At 32.1% G+C, this 23,419-nt stretch overlaps 1 protein-coding gene across 1 annotated transcript in view; it reads right to left on the minus strand.

The window, feature by feature from the left end:
* Positions 1-1,992: 1,992 nt before the first annotated feature.
* Positions 1,993-23,419, minus strand: part of LOC111703893 (uncharacterized) — an 80,998-nt gene continuing 59,571 nt past the window's right edge. Inside the window, exons 46-55 of the mRNA XM_023475978.1 lie at positions 21,943-22,826; positions 17,600-17,681; positions 14,799-14,843; positions 13,238-13,359; positions 12,513-12,598; positions 11,025-11,102; positions 8,137-8,202; positions 6,877-7,290; positions 3,345-3,429; positions 1,993-2,149 (exon numbers count right to left, since the gene is read on the minus strand). Coding sequence (XP_023331746.1) covers positions 2,047-2,149; positions 3,345-3,429; positions 6,877-7,290; positions 8,137-8,202; positions 11,025-11,102; positions 12,513-12,598; positions 13,238-13,359; positions 14,799-14,843; positions 17,600-17,681; positions 21,943-22,826 — 1,965 coding nt within the window. The 3' untranslated portion in view covers positions 1,993-2,046. The remainder of the gene's footprint in view (positions 2,150-3,344; positions 3,430-6,876; positions 7,291-8,136; positions 8,203-11,024; positions 11,103-12,512; positions 12,599-13,237; positions 13,360-14,798; positions 14,844-17,599; positions 17,682-21,942; positions 22,827-23,419) is intronic.

Raw genomic sequence — 23,419 nt, forward strand, 5'->3', positions numbered from 1 at the left:
AAATTCCATCCAACAGTTACGGCAGCAAACCCCTTGTACGTAGAAATCCGGATAGGGTTACCAATCGGAATTCTATAAGAAATGAAGCGCGGAGCGCTAAAGAAAAATGTTGGTATTTTTTCTCCATTGAACAAATTTTATAAACGATCATGCTGTGGTCAAGTGAGGGGGGAAATATGCTGAGGGGGGGGGGGGCGAAACTTAAAAACAAATAAAACTTTCTAAAAAATAATTTTACAAAGAAATATGACATGACAAATGAGATGTAATAAAAAAATTAACTATTAAAAAAACATAAAAGAAATATAAAGAAAGGAACTGAACAGTGAATCGCCTCAAACTCATGAAATTATAATCCCTATATTTTTGCAATCTTTAAATCTTCAATCTTTGACTATTTTTTAGTTAAACAAAATCTAAAGTATGAATATAAAAGGTTTTAATACAAAGTTTCCATGAAATAAAAAATTAAAGAAAAAAATGATTTAAGCATAAAAAAGTTTAAAAAATTAGTTATTACAAAAATTAAAATATAAAATAAAAACTACGTCAATCAAAATCTTAATTCTTTTTAAATGTAAACTTTTAAAACCTATCATCATAAAACAGATTCGTTTTGAATCTTTAATATTGCATGAAACAAAAATTTGCTTTAATTCTAACATTTTCAGACTTTGATGTTTATGTTTTCAAAACGAAATGAAATTTAAATATTCCCTTTGTGGTTTGTTCGAGGCGAATAGAAAAAGGGGAGCTATGTAGAATTTAATAATCCGTTTGGTGGTGGGGGGATCTTGCACGTTTTCATTCATATAAAATATTTCTTTTTCAAGAGAGATATGTAATAATTAGCAAAATTACCTTATCATTTTTTTTCTTATTGTATTTCCGGTTTACAATGGAATTATGGTACCTTTAATATCCTTTGTCTCAGCAAATATTTTGAAATAATTCTTGCAGATTTATGCCTCAGTTTCAAGACTAAAAAACGTAATTATCCTCCTCATCCCTAGGTCCTTCAAAAGTTAGAATAAAAAAATCTTGTAAATAGTGAAAAGGTTTATTTTATTCTCCAACTAACATTTCTCTGACAAAATTAATTATGATAAACACATTTAAAGATATTGATATGTACTTTGTAGACTATAGAGACACATTTTCTCTAAAACACTGGTTTCAGTTCATACATGAACAGTAAGGAATGTACTGCGAACAATAAAAGAGTTTACAAGTTATGTACATTTAGCAATACATTACCATATTGTCATGTATAGCATGGTTTAATGTTTTGTATAGTATAAACAAAAATTATATCACAAATATTTCAGAAATTGTCAAAGATTGGTTCGTTTAGTTTTTCGTAAAACTTGAATATCAATAATCTTAAAAGTGTAACTTCTAACAATTCGCTATGCAGGCTCGTATGAATAAGACTTATTTTGTTCCTTGATTTTATCAGTTTTATCTATGCATTGCTGTTTATCTTTAGTAACATACATTTTAAATAAATGATTTGCACTTATAGTGTTGATAATAATAATGTACATACATAATCTATGGGGGCTATAGCTCATTGTACAAAGATAAGGGTGTAAATGGAATAAAATTAGAATAGGCAATAAAGTACGACACAAATATTCTTAAATGTGTCGTTTATTTACTGGGTTTCCTGAACATAATCATATTGTTTACTGGGTTTCCTGAACATAATCATATGATCATTAACGGTGTTTTCTTGAATATAAACTTGACAATAGGAAGATGACTTTAGTGGCGTCTTTGATTTTTAATAATAACTCGCGGCATTCGTTCGTCAACCAAATTTAAATGCATGATTCTGAAACATTAAATTTTCATAGTCCTTATAGAATTTTCTTTAGATTTCAAAAATTTGGGTTTTCTTTAATAAATTAAAATCAGAGCGAATTCTTTATATCTCCGTTAATATTGACAGCACAAAAAAGGCAGCTCACATTTTGGAAATGCCAGGACTAGGAGAACTTTTTATTTATCGTTTTTAGTACTTTACTTCTAAAACTTGTAAAACTAACCTGCCATAGCCTGCAATGTGGCTGCAGGATCTCGTTGAAACATTGAATCTTCTGATTCACTTGACTTAGATAAACCAGATGGATTTCTTCTCCTGCTTCTAAAGTAATATGATCATAAAAAATCATAAATTGAGAATTAGAGAAATTAAAGGGACTGTAAGCGTAATTTCAAGTGACATTCTATTTTATAAGATGCATGTCAAGTTCACAACGGTTCCCTTTAAACCTTTGTCCGGACAACGCTGAGAAACCCTTATTTGTATTGCTGAAGATTGAGGGCCGGGAGACTTGAGATTACACTGTACACTGTACACTGTACCCTCCAAGCTAATGTACACTTGCGCGGTTTCTTGGCACTTAATTTCCCGCTATATAAATAAAAATATCTACGAAATTCTTGATCAAGCAAGCAAAGGTGGGTATTGTTGTAAATCGGACTTGACACTCTATAAATGGAAGGTCACTTGAAATTACGCTTACAGTCGACCTTTAAGAATAGTTTTTACTTTGCATTGATGATGTCAAGCATGGTTTCAAAATAGATGTATTTTAAGCATCTTTTAATTAACTATATTTTGTTTTGCTTTTAATCATTATAACAAGAAGAAATGAACGACATCAAATACTAATTCTATTAATTTTAGTTATTTTAAGGCCACTCGACAAGTAAGTAATTCTTACAATTTAGTTTAATTACAAAAATGTAATAAAAAAGAAAAGAAAATGTGAGCAGATTAGAGAAGTAAAAAAATCACAAAACATTAAGATAATGATAAAAATAATGACAACAGAAAATTAGGAATTCTAAGAATTATAAATTAAAAATAAATGAATTTAAAAAAAACTTTAAAATATGAAATCATATTATGACTAGTGATTTTTTTTAACTCGTGAAATAATTTACCCATGCAACTATGAACTTAGGTAAGTAAACCTCATATAATTATTAACTTATGAAATTATGATTTAAACTGAAAGTTATGAAATAATAAATGTAAAGGAATTGAGTTTTTGCAACAAACTCCAATTTTTTAAACCCTACATCTGTGCAACCCAATGTCATAGACCTTTGATATTTCAAACTATGAATTCTGTTAGATCAAATAGTATAAGCGTGAAATACCAAAGGTTTACACTATCAAGTTGCGAAGATAAAATTCGATTTTGTGGTAAGAACTCAATTCCTTTCGACATTAAAGGCTCATTTTAAGCTCATGAAACTATGAATTTATAAAGAAAAAATGAAGTTCTGAACTTATGAACTGATGCAGCTACAAACTAATGAATAATTACCCTTGTGGATTAAGTTCTGGGTTCTCCCAAGGATGATTATCAAATTGATCCGTGAAGAAAATATTTCCGGTAGAGGATCCTTTATCTAAACAACGTATTATAAAAATCCAAAGATGCACTTTTACTAAGCGTGGTGGTGGTGGTGGGGGGGGTGGTAGGCGTCGTGGTGGTGGTGGGGGTTGGTAGGCGTGGTGGTGGTGGTGGTGGGGTGTGGGTTAGGGAAGGGCATGTTTTCTACGATGTTAGGTACTTTCTGAAAGGATTGTTTCCTAGTGGCAATTTTCCAAGGGTATTTTCCCAAGCAGTAACTTCCCAAATCTGCAATTTTCTCAAGCGGTAACTTCCCAACTTTGTCCTAGCCGCAGCGCTCGGTCCCTAGCCCATCCTAGACACGGCGCTCGGCCCCAGATTGCTGCCTGCGGCACCTCAGAGGGACTAAATTAACCATTGGGAAATTGCACATTTGGGAAGTTGCCACTTGGTAAAGTACCTAACATCTTTTCTACTTGCCTTACACGAAATAAGATTGCAAATATCTACTCTCTTACAAGTCAAAACTGCGCAATATATCAAAAGTTACATCAATTTTCTATATTTGGCCTATTTACCTCATAAATACGTTTTTTTTCAGAAATATAAGGCATTTTGGGATTAGCTTTAGTTTTTAAAAACAAATTGGCAAATTATTGTCGAATTTTGTGCAAAAGCTTGTTACTAAACCCAGATTTGCAACGATTAAGTTGACTGTTTACGATGCAAGAAACGTCAATACCTTAAAATGAAGGCAACCAACGATGATTTTAAAACAAACAGTTGGCAGAGTACAAACATTTTTATTTAATTGAAGAAAATTACGGTATTTAGTAGCTTAAATGGTTTTTTATGAAATTGCTTTTTTATTTTATTTATATCTTTTTCTTAATCTTTCTTATCTTATTTGCTGGTGAAGAGTGGTTTAAAATACTTAAAGGGAATGTAAGCGTAATTTCAAGTGACCCTCCATGCAAAGATAGCAATTTCCGATTTACAAAGGTACTTTTGTAACTTTAATCTGATATGTGGCAGAAACTGTCGTTTTTCTGGCTTGAAAAGTGTTTATTTCTGTGAGTTTCTCCATTGCTTCTTATAAACAAGAAATGCGCAAGTCACACTTGAAATGGAGGATTGGAGGGTAACTTGAAAATATGCGATCAGCCATTTTAAGAGTAAATTTAGTTCTCGCGGCCACATGCACTTTTATATAGATAGTTCTAGGAATCCATCATTAAAAAGTATATTTTACGTAAAGTCCTAATCAGCTCTTCATGTAAAAAGTGTGGATTATCAAAAATTATTTAATGATTCCACAAAACTTTTTTTCCAGATGAGATCCTAATTAGTTCTGTAGTGCATATAATTAAATAGTGGATAATTGACTCGAAACACATTTTCTAGATGAGGTCCTTCTTAGTTCTGTAGTGCATATAATTAAACAATGGATAATTGACTCGAAACACATTTTCTAGATGAGGTCCTTCTTAGTTCTGTAGTGCATATAATCAAACAATGGATAATTGACTCGAAACATATTTTCAATAAAAAACATTCATTTTGTTTCATAGATATTTTAATAAATCAAAGATTACTTTTTTATAAAACTTTGCCTCTGTAAACCCTGAAAAATGTCATCTAATGGTTTAACCTAATGTAATCATTTTCATAGTTCTTTTTCTATAAAGTCTAATATCCAAGATAAGGCCTAACAAGTTGCAGTGAAAGAAATGAAAAAAAAAAAAATTTTCTCATTATTTTCAATTGTTGGTTAGGTTAGAATGAATTTACAATGCTCAAGAATGAAATGAAAAATGAAATAAAGGATTGCCAATCTTTAATACAAATATGTTCCCCCGTTTTTTAATTCTTTATTTCAAAACATGTTTAAGAAACCAAAATTTATGAATTGGAAAGGTCGATAAAATTACAAGCCCTGGTTCAAATTTTTCAGTAAAAGTTAATAGAAAAATGAATTTTATCTATCTTTTCGCAACATGCGCAATAATAGCGCAAAACTTATCTGTAAAAATTCAAAACTTATCTTGCTGCAAGCTTCAACAAATAATCATAATGGTATTGTCTCTATCTATATATAAATTTGGCTTGTCTGTTTGTCTGTCTGTTTGTTTGTTTGTTTGTTTGTATCCAATAAACGTCAAAACTACTGAACCGATCGGGCCCAAATTTTTTGTGGGACATCTAGGGACCCCAGGGAAGGTTTATGAAAAATCAAAATTTCAAATATTTGTCTCTATCAAAATTCGATCGTCATTAAATTTTTAAAAATTTTGAAAATCCGCGAAATTTTTTTTAAAAATCCGCGAATTATTTTTGTTTTGTTTTACGATGTACACAAAGAGAACATGTTCACAACTAATTTAGAAGATGGGCGCGGAGCGCCCTCTAAGGCTAGAAAGAAGGGCGCGAAGCGCCTTGAATTTCTAGTTGTTATAGATATCAGAAGAGAAATAAAATTGTGCATAGCATTGCACTAAAACTTACCGCATGTAAACCAATTTTTCTTAAATCATATTTTTTTTTATAATTGATTAATTAATAGTTCAACATTTTTGCAAAATCTTAAATATTTAAATTCATGAACAATCTCTTTAATTGTGCACTTTTTTCTTGCTAGAAGTGAGTACGCTGTAGTTTGCACAATGAAACCTTTCATTTTTTTTTTTTTCATTTTATCATTTGATGTTTTCTCTCTCTCTCTCTCTCTCTATCTATCTTCTTGTTACAAACTTATTGTAAAATTATTTTTCCAAGAAACTTTTCTTTTATGAACTTTTTCTTTGCCACTTGAAAGAATAATTTCTCGACAGAAAGAATTTAAGGAAAATTTTAATAATAAATTCTGTCAAAAACAATTTGGTTTGGAAAATAGTTAAACATTTACATCAACCATAAAAATAATGGGAACAAAATCAGGGTAGCGCCAAAAATAAGAATGTAAATACGAATTCGGCGAAACCGAATAAAAATTAATCATTGTAAAAATTGTCTCAACTTTAAACACATGAAGCATAGGGTTACCCACAAAGGATGAGACTTCAGAGACGACTGTACGGAATTTACACCGTCTGTTTTCGTATACTCATGCTGAGTAAATTGGTTTCTTCCTTAGCCAAATCAATAAATAAGCCAATTAAAAAAGCAAAAAAAGCAGAAGACAAAATTTAACCTTGAAATCGTCATATTTTAAGAGTAATAAGTATTCTTTACAGTATCATCCTTTGTGGGTAACCCTGTATAGGTAAATATCTTCAGAGAGCTTATATCTCACTTAAGAAACAATATAGTGTGATTTGTGAATGGTTTTAATGAAAAGAATGATAAGAGAACCATTAAATAACGAGACAAAAAAATTACCTAATCCTAAAATAACAAAATATTCTATTACCTAATCCTAAAATAACAAAACATCCTATTACCTAATCCTAAAATAACAAAACATCCTATTACCTAATCCTAAAATAACAAAACATCCTATTACCTAATCCTAAGATGGCGTCTCTAAACGGATTGTCTCTTGTTAACGCTGGCTCTTTGCTCCCATCTCTGTTGACTAGAGAATTAGGAATCTCTTTTTTTATTGGAGGATCTTTGCTCCTATCCCTTGTTAGAGTACTGTTCAACGAGGTTTCTCTCAAGGGTAGGTTTAATGAACTGTTTGTAAACAAACTAGAAATCTGGTTTCTAGATAAACTAGATTCTCTAGATCTTATTGTATCCCAGGAGGGATTGGATCCACTCTGTACACCATTGGGCAGTTCAGGTTCACCTTCTTCCTCGGAGGCGCCTTGTCTAGTATCGGAGGCTCCTGGTCTAGAATCGGTGGGATCTAAAGCAGTGGATCTGGCAGGTTCAGGTCTACCTAATCCTGCCTTGTCTCTTCTGGGCAACGACCCTAGTAATTAAGTGGATTAGTAAGGAATCAAACTACAATGGGATCCATCAAACAGTAGAATAGGAACACAAATACCAATTTTATTGTGTATTTAATGCTCTTAAACGGCAAATAGTTTTTCCAGAAGCTTGAAAAAAACAATGTATTAAGTAAAATGGATCTGTGTACACTGCACAACTGCCGTGTCATATGTAAATTGGACTTTTTAAAATTAGAACTAGAGTTTAAACTAGAGTCCTTAGCCTTAGCGCTTCTCCCCTGTACCCTGTCCTAGGCTAGGACCCTGTCCCCACCCTGTCCTAGCCATAGCACTTCTCCCCACCCTGTCCTTGTCTTAGCGTACCTCTCCACCCTGTCATTGTCTTAGCACTTCTCCCCACCCTGTCCTTGCCTTAGCACTTCTTCCAGCCCTGTCCTTGTCTTAGCGTACCTCTCCACCCTGTCCTTGTCTTAGCACTTCTCCCCAACCTGTCCTAGCCTTAGCAATTCTCCACACCCTGTCCTAGCCTTAGCCCTTCTCCACACCCTGTCCTAGCCTTAGCACTTCTCCCCACCCTGTCCTTGTCTTAGCGTTCCTCCCCACCCTGTCCTTGTCTTAGCGTTCCTCCCCACCCTTTCCTAGCCTTAGCACTTCTCCCTACCCTGTCCTAGCCATAGCACTTCTCCCTACCCTGTCATTGTCTTAGCGTTCCTCCCTGCCCTGTCCTTGTTTTAGCGTTCCTCCCCACCCTGTCCTTGTCTTAGCGTTCCTCCCTGCCCTGTCCTTGTTTTAGCGTTCCTCCCCACCCTGTCCTTGTCTTAGTGTTCCTCCCCACCCTGTCCTAGCCTAAGCGCTCCCCATGTTACCTGTTTGTGAAATGAATAAATCCTTTCTAGGTAAAGAATCCGTCCAGTTACCGCTTCCTCGGGGTACTAAAATACAAACATATTCTATTTCTTTGTAGAAGAGTAAAACAGAAAAAAACAAAGGAATTGAGCCTTGGCCACAAACTCTACTGTTCTAATCTTTATATATTTGTCGTAGACCTTAGATATTTCAAACTATAAATTCTTAAAGATCAAATAATCAAGTTTGAATTATCAAAGGTGTACACCTTTAAAGCCAGACAAAGAGGTGGAATCTTTAGTTTAAAACAGAAAACAAAACCAGACTAAAGAGGTGGAAATTTTAGTTTAAAACAGAAAACAAAGCCAGACTAAAGAGGTGTAATCTTTAGTTTAAAACAGAAAACAAAACCAGACTAAAGAGGTGGACATTTTAGTTTAAAACATAAAACAAAGCCAGGTTGAAGAAGTGAAATCATTAGTGTATACTAGAAAACAAAGAGGTTAAATCTTTAGTAAAGTTAAACGCATAATTAAAAGAGATAGAATTTGTTTGGAAATTGAAAATTTTCAGATGATTTTTTCTCTTTGAGTTTTGATTGGTTAGTGGTTACCCTTAAAAGAGATATTTAAAGGAAACCCAAGTGTAAACCCCTAGTTCCTAGACCGTAAACTGCCCCCCCCTCCCTCTAGTTCCTAGACCGTAAACTGCCGACTGTAATTCCATTTGTCCAACTGATTTAAAGAATTGTCGAGTGTGTATTTAAAGAATCCTGAACTCAAACCTTTCAATTCTTTCTCTCACAAAGGTTTAAAATGAATTACTCTTTCTACAACTCTACAACATTTAGAGTTAAAAATATATTTTTTACGAACAGAAAATTACAAATGATATGTTAAAAAATAAAGCTTGAAAAAAACTAAAACAAAATCTCAATTTCTCAATTTATAATTAAAAAGAATTGCTCTGTTTAAAAAATGACATGAAAATAAGAAAATTTAGATTTTACTCACAAAAAAGGATTTTTTTAATACAGTTATATATCTGAACAGATAAAACATTTCAACACATCTTCCAGGAATACTCGAATACATTAGAATAGGAATACAGGAATACAGGAATACAGGAATACAGGAATAGAGGAAAACAGGAATACAGGAATACAAGAATAGAGGAAAAGCGGAAAAAATGAATAGAGAAATAGAGGAACAGAGGAATTGAAGAATAGAGTAAAAGAGGAATAGAGGAATGCAGGAATACAGAAAGGAATGCAGGAATACAGAAATAGAGGAATAGAGGAAAAGAGGAATAGAGGAATAGAGGAATAGAGGAATAGAGGAATAGAGGAATGCAAAAACACAGAAATAGAGGAATAGATGAATATAGGAAAACAGGAATAAAGGAATATAGGATTAGAGGAATGCAGGAATACAGAAATAGAGGAATACAGGAATACAGGAATACAGGAATACAGATAAACAGGGATACAGAAATTCAGGAATACAATAATACAGGAATACAGGAATACAGGAATACAGAAATATAGGAATGCAGGAATACAGGAGTAAAGGAATATAGGATTAGAAGAATTCAGGAATACAGAAATAGAGGAATAGAGGAATGCATGAATAAAGAAATAGAGGAATAGAGGAATACAGGAATACAGGAATATAGTAATACAGGAATATAGGAATACAGGAATAAAGGAATATAGGATTAGAAGAATTCAGGAATACAGAAATAGAGGAATAGAGGAATGCATGAATACAGAAATAGAGGAATAGAGGAATACAGGAATACAGGAATCTAGGAATACAGGAATATAGGAATACAGGAATATAGGAATACAGGAATATAGGAATATAGGAATATAGGAATACAGGAATAGAGAAATGCATGAATTCAGGAATAAAGGAATAGAGAAATGCATGAATACAGAAATAGAGGAATAGAGGAATAGAGTAATAGAGGAATAGAGGAAAACAGGAATACAGGAATAAAGGAATACAGGAATACAAGAAAACAGGAATACAGGAATACAGGAAAACAGGAATACACGAATGCAGAAATACAGGATTTTTTTAATACAAGAATACGTGAATACAGAAATAAAGGAAAACAGGAATACAATTCAGGCTAGCATAGTTTGTGTGTACAATTATACAATTGTATTGTACACATGTTTTAATGGTACATTTTAAAGAATGCAACCCTCAAAGCAAAAATGTAATGAAAGGAAAGTCAATTGCAGTCGTGTATACTCTGCGTACATATTGAAACCAGTTCTCTTTGGGCGGAATTAGTAAACAATAATAGATGAATCAGTGTTCGTTTAGTATCCGAGGAGATTAAAAGCATTAAATTTTGATAATGTTGATAATTCACATAATAATTTCCTATGACCAGAATATTTCATTGATTTTTTATGTGAATGATGGATCCAATGTCAGGCTTCGACATCCGTCTTGTGTTTACATTAGCGCCCAGAGACAGTACACTGCAGTACTGAAGATGTGTACACTTCTGAAATGACTTTCCTTGCCTTACATCCTTGCCTCAAAGGGACCGTAAGTTTAACTTAAAGTGATCTTTCATGCAAAGAGAACAATGTCCGATTTACAACGGTAATCTTAAAAACTTTGTGTATTCGTCGAGTACAGAGGTTCATGTGTGTGTAAGATAAGTGTAAAAGGCTTGTATTCAGCTGAAAAAGCCAATGTGAGGTGCGCTGTAATTAGTTCTAGGTTTATCAAAATTCCTTGGAATTAGAGCTATCGCCAGGGATTTGACACAATTTCTGTCCGTTTCTGGGGAAAATGTATAGAGAAACCTTTAGGAAAAAATTATACATTCACGAAACCTCTCACTGCAACCAGAGAATGGGTTTCAAAATATGTGACGAATCTACCTGAAGCCTCTCGTCTGAATGGAATCCTTCCTTCCTTTCCCTCCCTTCTAGATAGAGTACTTGCTCGGAATACTTCTTCTGCAAATCATTATCCAACATTAGAAAATAGAAAAATAGAAAATTAGAAAATTAGAAAATTAGAAAATTAATTATTTCTTTTATTTTCATATTTTAAGGAACAACGCAGAATGATACCTCTATACAAATGTATATAAAAATATTAATTTAGCCATAAAGGGTACAAGAAACAATAAGTAATTCTATGATAATCTAATTTTAAATCATTTTTTTCAAATGAATTTTTCAAATGTCTAGTAAGGGATTGAATATTTTCAAATGTCTAATAAGGGATTGAATATTTTCAAATGTCTAATAAGGGATTGAATATTTTCAAATGTCTAATAAGGGATTGAATATTTTCAAATGTCTAATAAGGGATTGAATATTTTCAAATGTCTAATAAGGGATTGAATATTTTCAAATGTCTAATAAGGGATTGAATATTTTCTGTCGAATGCGCAGATATGTGAATTAAAAACTGCCAGCCATGAAAACTAGAAATTAATCTGTATTTTGCAAATATTTCAAAGTAGATTCTGACCCTCCACCCTTTTTGTCACTTTACATAAAATGTTTCAATGGAATTAAATATTTAATGAAAATGGAAAACTTGGTTTAAAAAAAAGTCCCCTTCCTAAACCCTCCTCAAATAAATGTATTTCAATTGCAGGAATAAAATTATGAATTTTATTTTATGCAAAAAGTATTCAATATTGCATATATTTTATCTATTAAAGCTTGGATTAATAAACAGCCCTCCCCTCCTCCTGGGCTTAAATACAATTCGGGATTTTAATTTTAAAACTGCAAATTTTAATCTAAAAAGTGGAATGTGTTTTTGTTGTAAATATTTAGTCCATATTTGGGTTTATTTTAACTATTTCTGTTTTTTACACGATTTAATAAAAATTCGACGGTAGGGTTAGTGGGGGGGGGGGGGGGGGGGGGGGGGGGGGAGGGAGTTCTAGAAGCCTTTGTGGACATTCACCCTGTTGTATTCTTTTACAATTTAGTTAGTTAGGAGTTTTAATTCATAAATCAATCAAACATATGCTAGAATTTCTGTTTGTGAAAATGGTAAAAGAATAGAGTCTTTGCCATAAAATCACATTTTCTAATCATACTTTGATAACCTGATGGTATAAACCTTTGATATTTCAAGTTTAGACTATTTGATCCAACATAATTCATAGTTTAAATATCTCAGGCCTACGACATTGGATATAGGGATTAGAAAATCAGAGTTTGTGACAAAGACTCAATTTCTTGCCAAACAGAAATTCTAGCATATGTTTGATTGATTTATGAATTCAAAATCCTACCTATAGGCCATAAGAAAAAAAGACTTTTTATTGATTAACATTTTTTTTTTCTTGCTTGCTTTGGGTAGGAGGGGGATTCGCTTTGAGAACTGGATAATTGATGTTCCTAAAGCTTGTTGTCCTGCACTGGTTGAGCTTCCTCGTTTCAGAGTAGAGGAACCATTTAGTCTGGTTCCACTTCCGTCTCGGGTTCTAAAAAAGTAATGTTTTGGATAATTCAAAAAATAAATAAAAGTATTAGTGTGTGCTTTATTTTCATAAATTTATTGTAAAAGTCTGTTTTTTTTTCTGATTAAAGCTTTTATCTATGTCTACCCATTTGTTCTTCTAAATAAAAATTTAGCTTGTCAAATTTTGTGTAGGACCTCACGTGACCCCAGGGAAGGTTTATGAATGATCAAAATTTTCAAAGTTTGTTTTTAAAAAGTTTTTTAGTTTTGTAAAATTTTGAAAATGCGCGAAAAAATATTATGAAATCCGCAAACTTTTTTTGTTTTTGTTTTATACTGTACAAAGAGAAGATACTCAGAGATAGAGCCACACTTAAAAGTTAAAATAGAAGATGGGTGCGAAACGCCCAATAGCCTAGTAATCTAAAAATTTGGAGAGCCATTTTTAAAGGTTTCATTAATGCATATTTAAAAAACTTTATTTTCTAAACTGGCCATAGAATACATAGACTTATAGAGCCATAATCAATTATAAAAGTTAGAATATACAAAACTCTAACGACGGAATCGGATCCAATTTAAAAATGTTACTCCACTTCTTGCTAATTAAAACTAAGCGAGTGTATATTCCCAAAATATCCCATGGGAAGGGTTTATTAACCTAGCTGGGACTGCAGGGGGAGTTTTCCCATTTTGTTTAACTTGTGGAGGGTTGATATATCCTCCATTCATCTTGTGAGGTAGAACAGGGGAATCCGTTGCCAGCAGAGATGCTGTCACAGCCTAGAACATTTAATATCAAAGAGGGTGTACGCGTGTAATTCAAATGACCCTTCATGTAAAGATGATAATGGCCGATTTACAACGATACCTTTGATACCTTTATCTGATCAATTATAGTTTCTAGGCTTAATGTAAAGATGATAATGGCCGATTTACAACGATACCTTTGATACCTTTATCTGATCAATTATAGTTTCTAGGCTTAATTCTGATAATTCTTATATTCTTATATCATTTATAAATGCGTAAGTCACAATCGGTTTTTAAATCATAAAAATTTATATCTGATTTATACTTGATCAGACAAGAAAATACGGGTATCGTTGTCAATCGGGCATTGCCATTTTTAAATGAAAGGTTAAATTTAAAATACGCTTACATTCCCTTTAAGCGGAAAAAATTAATATTACCACATCAATATGGCCTATACGTAATTTTTAAGAGCCTGAATGGTATATTTTAATCTTTAGTCAGAGCAAGATTGACGGATATATTTTTTTATCATCAAAAATTGATAATTTTTATCTGTGGTACTTGCAAATATATGAAGCAGAGTCCGAAACGGAAATTGATAGAGTTAATGTCTATTCAAGAAAGATAAGCTACGAGATTTTTTCTATTCAAAAACAGGTTAAAAGGTCATCTTTACACATCTTACCATGGTTAATATTATATTTTATAAATAACTTTTTGTTTTTGAGCTGCATTGTAAATTTGTAAATTTGTATGCATTAAACAGTTTTTACAACTTATGAAAAATAATTTAAACATTTGTTCAAGAAACAAAATGCAAATAAACAAACTCAAAAAGGAAATCAAGCTCATGGATGATTAATGAATAAATTTCTTTTATATTTTCACTAAAAATTCTTCAAATGATCAATTCATGAAGCATTTAAATGTTCAAATTAGTATGAATTGCGACACTTTAAAGGAGTTTAGAAAAAGAAGATACAGGGTGAGCCAAAAAACGTGAGAATGTAGAAAAGTGAAAATGTTCAAATCTTCATTGATCTTTCATATGGATTGATGGATAAACTTTGCACAAGCTGTGATCTAACGTTTTGTAAAACATGATAAGAGATATTTGGAAATTAGATAATTTTCCTCAAATTAAAAAAGTTGAAACTGTAGCAAAGTTATTGATCGCTTTATAAAAGGTGCAAAATAGAAAAACCACAATTTGGAAATAAAATCCAGACAGCTGGAGGAAAAAAGAACGAAAAATGGGAAAAACTGTTATTAAATGTTACAAATTAGACAACATCGTTTATATATTCTAATAAGTCCTCCAAAAAGAAAAGTTAATCTTAATAATTAGAAAAGAAAATTAATATAACAAATGGAATGTTATGATTTTCAAGAAAAATTACAGAAAAATTCCAGAAAAATACAACTCTCGGAAATTCCTAATTTTCTGTTGAAATAAAAGTTTGTACCTTTGTAGTTAGTGTTCCGGTTGGATTCCAGGATACGGCTCCGGGCTAGAAAACAAACACAATTAGTAAACAACAAGATCTAGTCACAACTAGGAATGGACACTTTCGGGTTTTTGGTTAAAATAATTTTTAAATCTTTAAAAACGATTGACTTAAAACCAAAAATTAAGAAACTGTGGAAAATTTCAAAACAGTAGTTTTTTTCATTTTAAATTCAAAAGTCATCTTAGATTTTTTTCAAAACGGTTTTTCGTTTTTTAAAATAAAAAAACGATCGTGGCAAAAATCAATCGTTTCGTTTTGAAACGAAAACTATTTCCAAAATGTACACTCAAAACGGAAAACAATGCTCAAAACTATGGCCATCCCTAGTTTCAACAAGAGTTTTGCAGAAACATTTTCATTGATATTGTACAGACAGCTACATGACAAATATTGCAGACATATTTTTGAGCTCATGAATATTCTTTAGCAAATAAAGTTTACAATGATAACAATTGAATTTCAATCTAACATTTTAAAATATAACTTTAGAGCTGATTTATTTGGTTGGTTTGGTTTTCAGGTAAAAAAAGAAAAAAACCTATTCGTTTTATAAGTTCCGTTTTTTTCTTTTAAGATTGTTTTTCAATCTTACTTTAACGAGATTAAATGAATTCAAAAATGCAAAAAAAAAAAAAAATTAAGAAAATTTTTAAATGTTTTTGAAAATGAATCGAGTCTTTGCCACAAACTCTGATTTTCTAATTTCAACATCTTTGCAACCCAAAGTCGTAGGTTTTATAAAGTTCTAATGGACAAACCTATTTCTTCTATTGTGATTAAGATATTTGTAAAAATGTTTAGAAAAAATAATGAAATACTCAATGTCATTAACAACATTTGAAAATGTTTTAAATTTATTTTAACAGAAAGAAATGTAAAATTCGCAAAACTGCTAATATGTTGAAATTTAAGATGAAAAGAGAAAGAGAAAAGAGAAGAAATTTGGGATATGTAAATCCCAATTAGTGAAATTTCCAGAATTTGAATAATCTTATATTTGATAGTTTATGATGAAGATAGTAAACTGATATCCTCCATCTATCCTCACCCCTCCCCCACACAATGGTGTATTTGTGTTTGTTTTTTTTTGGGGGGGGGGAGGTGACTGGTTTTTGGTCACAACATTCCTTTTAAAATGCCTTGTTTTTCATGATGAGAATAGGCTATTTAGATATATTCTGATAATCTTCTCATTTGAAACATGCTATCATTTGTAACTTGCATTGATTTAAACTGATTTCAATTTATAATTAAATTTTTTGTGTGACCTCACATAATCCCAGGGAAGGGTTATGGATGGAGTTCAGAAAATAAATATGATTTTTCAAAATTCACAAATATTTTTGATAAATCCGCAAAAATTTTATGTTATGGTTTAATTAATTTAAATTTGAAATTGCCTATGATAGAAATACATTAAAAGGAATCCCAATATCTTAACAACCCGATCTTGGAGACCTTAGATATTTTAAACTATGACTTCTGTTATATTAAACAATCAAATTTTTAAATATCTAAGGTTCCCAATATTTGGTTGTAGATATATAGGTATTAGAAAATTGGGATTTGTTGCAAAGACTCAATTCCTTTTAAAATAAAAATTGACCTTAAATAATGCCCTTAAGGCCTTCATATATATTTATAAGCTTATTCTACTTGCATATTACATGTATCCATGCAAGGATGTAATGCAAGGAAAGTTATTTCAGAAGTGTACGCATCTTTTGTACTGCAGTGTACTGTCTCTGGGCGGTAATGTAAACACAAGACGGATGTCGAAGCCTGGCATGGGATCCATATTTAACATAAAAATATTAATGAAATATTCTGGTCATAGGAAACTATTATGTGAATTATCAAAATTATCAAAATTTAATGCTGTTAACCTCCTCGGATACTAAACGAAAATTGAGCATCTATTCTTGTTTATAAATTCCTCCCAGAGAGAACTGGTTTCAATATGAACGCAGAGTATACGCGAAGCAATTAACTTTCCAACCTTGTATCCATGTATCATCTTTAAATCTTGATCAATACTTTGCTTTATTAAAAAACTTTGTTGTTGTATTTTTAAAATTAATTATTCATTAATTTTGCGCTATTTTTCGTGTAATTTTCAAGTCTTTTTTGGTGTTGGTGACAACTTTGCATATGCATAATAAGGGCAAGGGGTATATTTAATGAAATAGTTAAAATCTTGTTAGCTGAACCCTCTGGGGTGCGACTGGTTGAATTTGTTGCCTTTTGCTGAAAGTTTTGGTGAAAATTGATCTAAATGTTAAAGGTTGAAGTTTAAACTCCTCAAACTTTGTTAGTTGAAACTTCATTCAATTAATAAAATCGTCTTATAAACTCAAACAGAATTATTGATTAAAGAGATTGTTTCCAAATTAGACACATTAGATATTGAAAAAAGTATATATAGTTGTCTTTGTATTTAGATTTCATTTTTAACAATATCTTACAATTTTAAGAAATCATTTCTAATTCGACAATTTTTTCAAATGGAGGTTAATGTTTTGTAACTGTTTAGTTATTGTAGATTGTTTTTACATGATTATAAAATTGAAAAATATTTGAAATATTTGATTGTTATCTTCATGAAGGTTGTTATTAGGAAGGATTATACGGATAAGTAGATACAATTAAACCACCAAATACACAATTTAAAAAAAAATCAGTTGTTTTGTAAAAATAAATTAAACGTTAGAACAAAAATATTTTTTAACAATTTGAAATGTTTATTTTCTAATTACCTCTAGAATTTGTTTAAGTTTTCCGAGCTGGGATTCCAACTGTTTATTATGCTCTTCCAGGATCACCATCCGTCCTTCCAGTCTAAAGTAAACACAATTTAAATTTAAAATTCTACTTCTTTCAATATTTTTTCTTCCATTTTATCTCTTTCAAGCTTGAAACAATAAGAGCAAGAAGCAGTTAACAGTTTGTTAAAAGAATTGAGTCTTTGCCACAAACTTAAATTTTCTAATCCCTATATCTCTGCCACCTGAGTGCTTACTCCTTTGATATTTCAAACTAAGATTATTTCATCTTACAGAATTCATAGTTTGAAATATCTAAGGTCTACGACATTGGATTGCAGAGATATAGGTATGAGAAAATCAGAGTTTGTAGCAAAGACTTAATTCTTTATTTTTTGTTAATATCTGGAGGATATGAAGTTTTTATGGAATTGTGTCTTTACTGCAAAATCAAATTTTTAATTACTATATCTTATATTTCAAACTTAGATTTTTTGATCTGTAAAAATGCTTAGCTTGAAATATCAAATATCTACGACATTGGGCTGCAAAGATGTAGCACTTAAAAAATCTGAGTTTGTGGCAAAAACTCAGTTCTTTTCTGGAGGAAATTAAATTTGAAATTTAGCAATGTTTTGTTTTGATAATCAAAACTTTTAGAGTATTGCAACGAACTGTTGACAAATTAGAAAATTTTATTTCCAGAATTAATCTTAAACCTGAAAAAGTACTTGGTTTTTTATTATTTTAACTCGGTTTTTAAAAACAAGAAATGTCTTTCTTAAAATAATGGGGTTTGTATAACAAACCTTTTATCATACCCAAATCTTTTTTATTTTTGCAACCTGATGTCAAATCAAAGTTAGAAAAGTTTAAGGTTTAGACCCTCTGGTTGCTGAGATATGACGAATACAAAAAGTTAGAGTTTGTGTCGAGTAAATTCCATTATTTCTGAATATAAATTTCAAGAAAGATAATGATAATTTTATCTTTCCGGTTTTCTTGTTTCTTCCAATTTTTCACTTTGAACATGATTATATTGCGCCAGGAAAATGTGTTTGCAGATTTTCTGTATTTCTTTCTAGATTTGCAGAAACATGAAAATCAAACTTTATAGTTGACAAAAACAATGTAGTCATGTCGAGTTGGCCGTTTTGGTGCTCCAAGCTTCAAAACAAACAAGCAGAAAACATATTCAGCAATTTACTACTTAGTTCTTACAACTTTGGAACCTGAGACGGAATTTTATTAATGTCGCTGAGCGACCTACGGCAGGTTCAACTATGTCTCAAGGGCTCACTTGCTCAAATCTTGAATCACTGATTAAAAATTCAATTGAAAAATACGTGGTTGAACCGTCTCTACGCAGTTCAACGAATGTTTGAAATGTTGTCTAATCTCTTATACCAGGGGCGTATTCAGGAATTTGTCCAGGGGGGAGGGGGCTCAGCACCCGTTGGAGCCTGAAAACCCCCTGAAATCAATAGATTTAACTGGTCCTGAATACGTCTCTGTCTTATACCTTTGATAAATGAAACTGTGAACTCTGCGTTATGAAAAAGTCAAAGTTTTAAATATCAAAGATTTACACCACACTAGAAGGGACTTATTTATTTAGTGTACTCTCAAGAATTGCCTTATATAGTCTGTATGATGTACCGTATCGCCTGCTCTAGCCGTTTAAAAGTCGGCTAAGTACTGGAAATGACCTGGAGTGTACAGTGGCAACAAGTTGCGAAAATACATGAATCATAAAAAAAATTTAGTCTTCTGTTCCTTTACATTGAATGAAAAGATGTACATTTATATATTTTTATTCATCACCAAGCATGAAATATATATGTGTCCAAGACGAAAAACATAAATTTTTATTACCAAGTATTTTATATTCATTCGTTTTATAAAACAACACATTTGTGCAAAGTATGTTGTGAGAAAACATAATTTCTTTTTTCTTCAACCCTTTCCCAAATACAAAGACGGCTAATTAGAGAAATAATAAAATGAATTTAATAAAAGTATATTGTATGAAACACCTGTTTCTATTTAAGAATATGGAATTTCTGAATAATGAAAACCTGTAGCTAATACCTACTCCATAATAGTTATACTCGAGACGTATCTATTCAGGTCTATTCGTTACCAGGACTAACTCTTTGATTCTAAATGCCACACAGGCAATATCTCAACCAGGCTTAACTCTCTGGTCACATATAACACAGAGTCAAAAATCTCAATCAGACTTAACTCCCTAGTTCTAAAAGCCGCACAGGCAATTGAAATTGCTTCACAAGCAATTTCTCAACCAGGCTTAACTCCCCGGTTCTGAAGGTTACACAGTCCAAATCTCAACTCGTAAAATTCAACGAGGACCCAAGCTATCTTTCAAGCTATATTTGATCAGATTGCCACTTATCAAGGCAAGATCTCTACTCGTATAAGTCAACGAGGACCCAAGCTATCTCTCAAGCTATGTTTGATTCAATGCTAAATCAACTAGCAAGATCTGTGTTTGTAATATTTCAACGAGAACACAGACTACTTCTAATTCCGTAATCAAAGCAGAGTCTCAATCAACTAACTTTTTTCAAAAGCTTAGGTTACAAAGTTAACAGGAATTGACATAATTCAATTCCTACGATGTTATTGATATCATATGATTAAAACCATCATATTACGTATTTATCGCACAGTTTAAAGTTTAAGGTAGATATTTAAAGGGTTAAAGAAAATAGATAAGGCAGTTAATCTATCTCCATCCATAATTTATAGGGTAATTTATGAATTTCGCATGATTTAAGCTAATTATGTTAAGTATTCAATTAAAAAGCAGTTTCAGTGAATATTGTCATTATGTCTAAGTTTAGAACATTAAATCATTTGCAATGTACAACGTACTGCAAGTTTACAGAATATTATATTTACACGCTTTTTGCTACAAACCAACTAAATTCGGCAGTTTAGGAGGAAAGGGGGTATTTTATTACCACACCCCTTACCCCTTACAATGCAGGCTCTTAAAGCATATCAGCTTTAGCAAGAATATCTGTATCCAACCCCTGTTCCTATGCTCTATAAGCAAAGCAGCTTCAGCAATAATATCTATATTCAACCTGTTCCTATGCTCTATAAGCAAAGAAGCTTCAGCAAGAATATCTATATTCAACCTGTTCCTATGCTCTATAAGCATACCAGCTTCAGCAAGAATATCTATATCCAACCTGTTCCTATGGTCTATAAGCATACCAGCTTCAGCAAGAATATTTATATCCAACCTCTTCCTATTCTCTATAAACATAACAGATTCAGCAAGAATAACCTGTTTCTATGCTCTTTAAGCATAGCTGCTTCAGCAAGAATATCTATATCCAACCTGTTCCTATGGTCTATAAGCATACCAGCTTCAGCAAGAATATCTATATCCAACCTGTTCCTATGCTCTATAAGCATAGCAGCTTCAGAAAGAATATCTATATCCAACCTGGCTCTATGACATCTGCTCTAATTCCATTTGCTCTATGACCATTTGCTCTAGTTCCATTTGCTCTATTAACCATTTGCTCTATAACTCATAGATCACGACGTTTGCTCTATATGTCATCTGCTCTATACGTCAATTTATCTATGACATAACACGTCATTTGCTCTATAAACATTTTTATGACAGTGATGGCCAAATTGCTCTACTCAACATTTGCTCTATGAGTTAACACGTCATTTGCTCTATAAACGTATTTTACAAATATCTAATCATATTAAAACTATATTTTTACAATTTTACAATTTTACAATTCTTCCTACAGTTTCATTATTCCGCCAACTTCCTGGAGATAGTTTTGTTTGTCTGGTATTTGTGCATATTGTGAGACCAAGTTAAATATAGTTTTCACCACATATTAGGCTTTTTTACCCCTCTTATTATTGAGCAGTCTCTCTGTCATGATGAACTTTGAAGAACTGATTAAAACTGCAATTTGCGAATTTTCCAAAAAAAAATCCCGCATTTCATAGTCAAGTTACGCTTAGGAATTCCAATAAAAGCTATTTTATAGTGTATTTTTAGGTTATAGAGCAAATGACGTGTTTAGTCATAGAGCAAATGAGGTATAGAGCAGATTGAATATAGAGCAAATGACGTACAGAGCAAATGACTTGATAGATCAAATGGAACTAGAGCAAATGACCATAGAGCAAATGGAAATAGAGCAGATGTCTTAGCACCATCCAACCTGTTTCAATGCTCTATAAGTATAGCTGCTCCAGCAAGAATATCTATATCAAACCTGTTTCTATGCTCTCTAAGCATAGCAGCTTCAGCAAGTATATCTATATAAAACCTGTTCCTATGCTCTCTAAGCATAGCAGCTTCAGCAAGTATATCTATATCAAACCTGTTCCTATGCTCTGTAAGCATAGCAGCTTCAGCAAGTATATCTATATCAAACCTGTTCCTATGCTCTGTAAGCATAGCAGCTTCAGCAAGTTTATCTATATCCAACCTGTTTTTATGCTCTATAAGCAAAGCAGCTTCAGCAAGAATATCTATATACAACTTCTTCCTATGCTCTGTAAGCATACCAGCTTCCGCAAGTATATCTATATCAAACCTGCTCCTATGCTCCCTAAGAATAGCAGCTTCATCAAGTATTTCTATATCCAACTTCTTTCTATGCTCTCTAAGCATAGCAGCTTCAGCAAGTATATCTATATGAAACCTGTACCTATGATCTATAAGCATAGCAGCTTCAGCCAGTATATCTATATCAAACCTGTTCCTATGCTCTATAAGTATAACAGCTTCAGCAAGTATATCTATATCAAACCTGTTCCTATGCTCTGTAAGCATACCAGCTTCCGCAAGTATATCTATATCAAACCTGCTCCTATGCTCTATAAGCATAGCAGCTTCAGCATGTATATCTATATCAAACCTGTTCCTATGCTCTATAGGCATAGCAGCTAAAGCAAGTATATCTATATCCAACCTGTTCCTATGCTCTATAAGCATAGCAGCTTCAGCAAGTATATCTATATCCAACCTGTTCCTATGCTCTCTAAGCATAGCTGCTTCAGCAAGTATATCTATATCAAACCTGTTCCTATGCTCTATAGGCATAGCAGCTTCAGCAAGTATATCTATATCCAACCTGTTCCTATGCTCTCTAAGCATAGCTGCTTCAGCAAGTATATCTGCATCAGTTTGCTGGGACTCTTCTTCCACCTGAAACAGATCAAATCAAAAAATCAAAAGATTGATCAATAGAAATATGCCTGAACTTGCGAAAGCCGGTTCAACTAAATAAATTTCAATGATTTTGGGTATTTTGGTTTCGGGGGAGCTGTAATGAATACAAATCTTGAATTTACTGGAAAAAGATAAAATGTCTAAAAGGCATAGACAATATTTGTTTGACAGGACTTTTTTATGATTGTAGCAAATTTGATTCTTTTAAAAATAAGTCTTTTCACATTTAATCGTTCAGCATTGCTCCTTACTTCTTAGTTCAAGATTTGTCTACTATTCTAACACAATATTTGAAAGATACAATATCATTCTTAATAGGTCTGTAGGGGTAGTTACAAGTTATTTTACATCTATAGAGTCGCATGTCCAATTCACAAGAGTACCCTTTCAACCTTTGACTGATCAAATATGTTTGACTTAAAAAATCTTCAGAATTGCTTGTATTTGTTGAACGTACACTCCGATTTTTCGGTAATTTTCTCACAGTTATAGAGATAAACACACAGAGTTCTCTGCCCTCATTGATCAGCCAAAGCCCATAGATTTAAAGTAATTCAGGCATTTCCCCT

The sequence above is a fragment of the Eurytemora carolleeae genome, unplaced genomic scaffold (genome assembly GCF_000591075.1).
Source record: "Eurytemora carolleeae unplaced genomic scaffold, Eaff_2.0 scaffold562, whole genome shotgun sequence".
NCBI lineage: Eukaryota > Metazoa > Arthropoda > Copepoda > Calanoida > Temoridae > Eurytemora > Eurytemora carolleeae.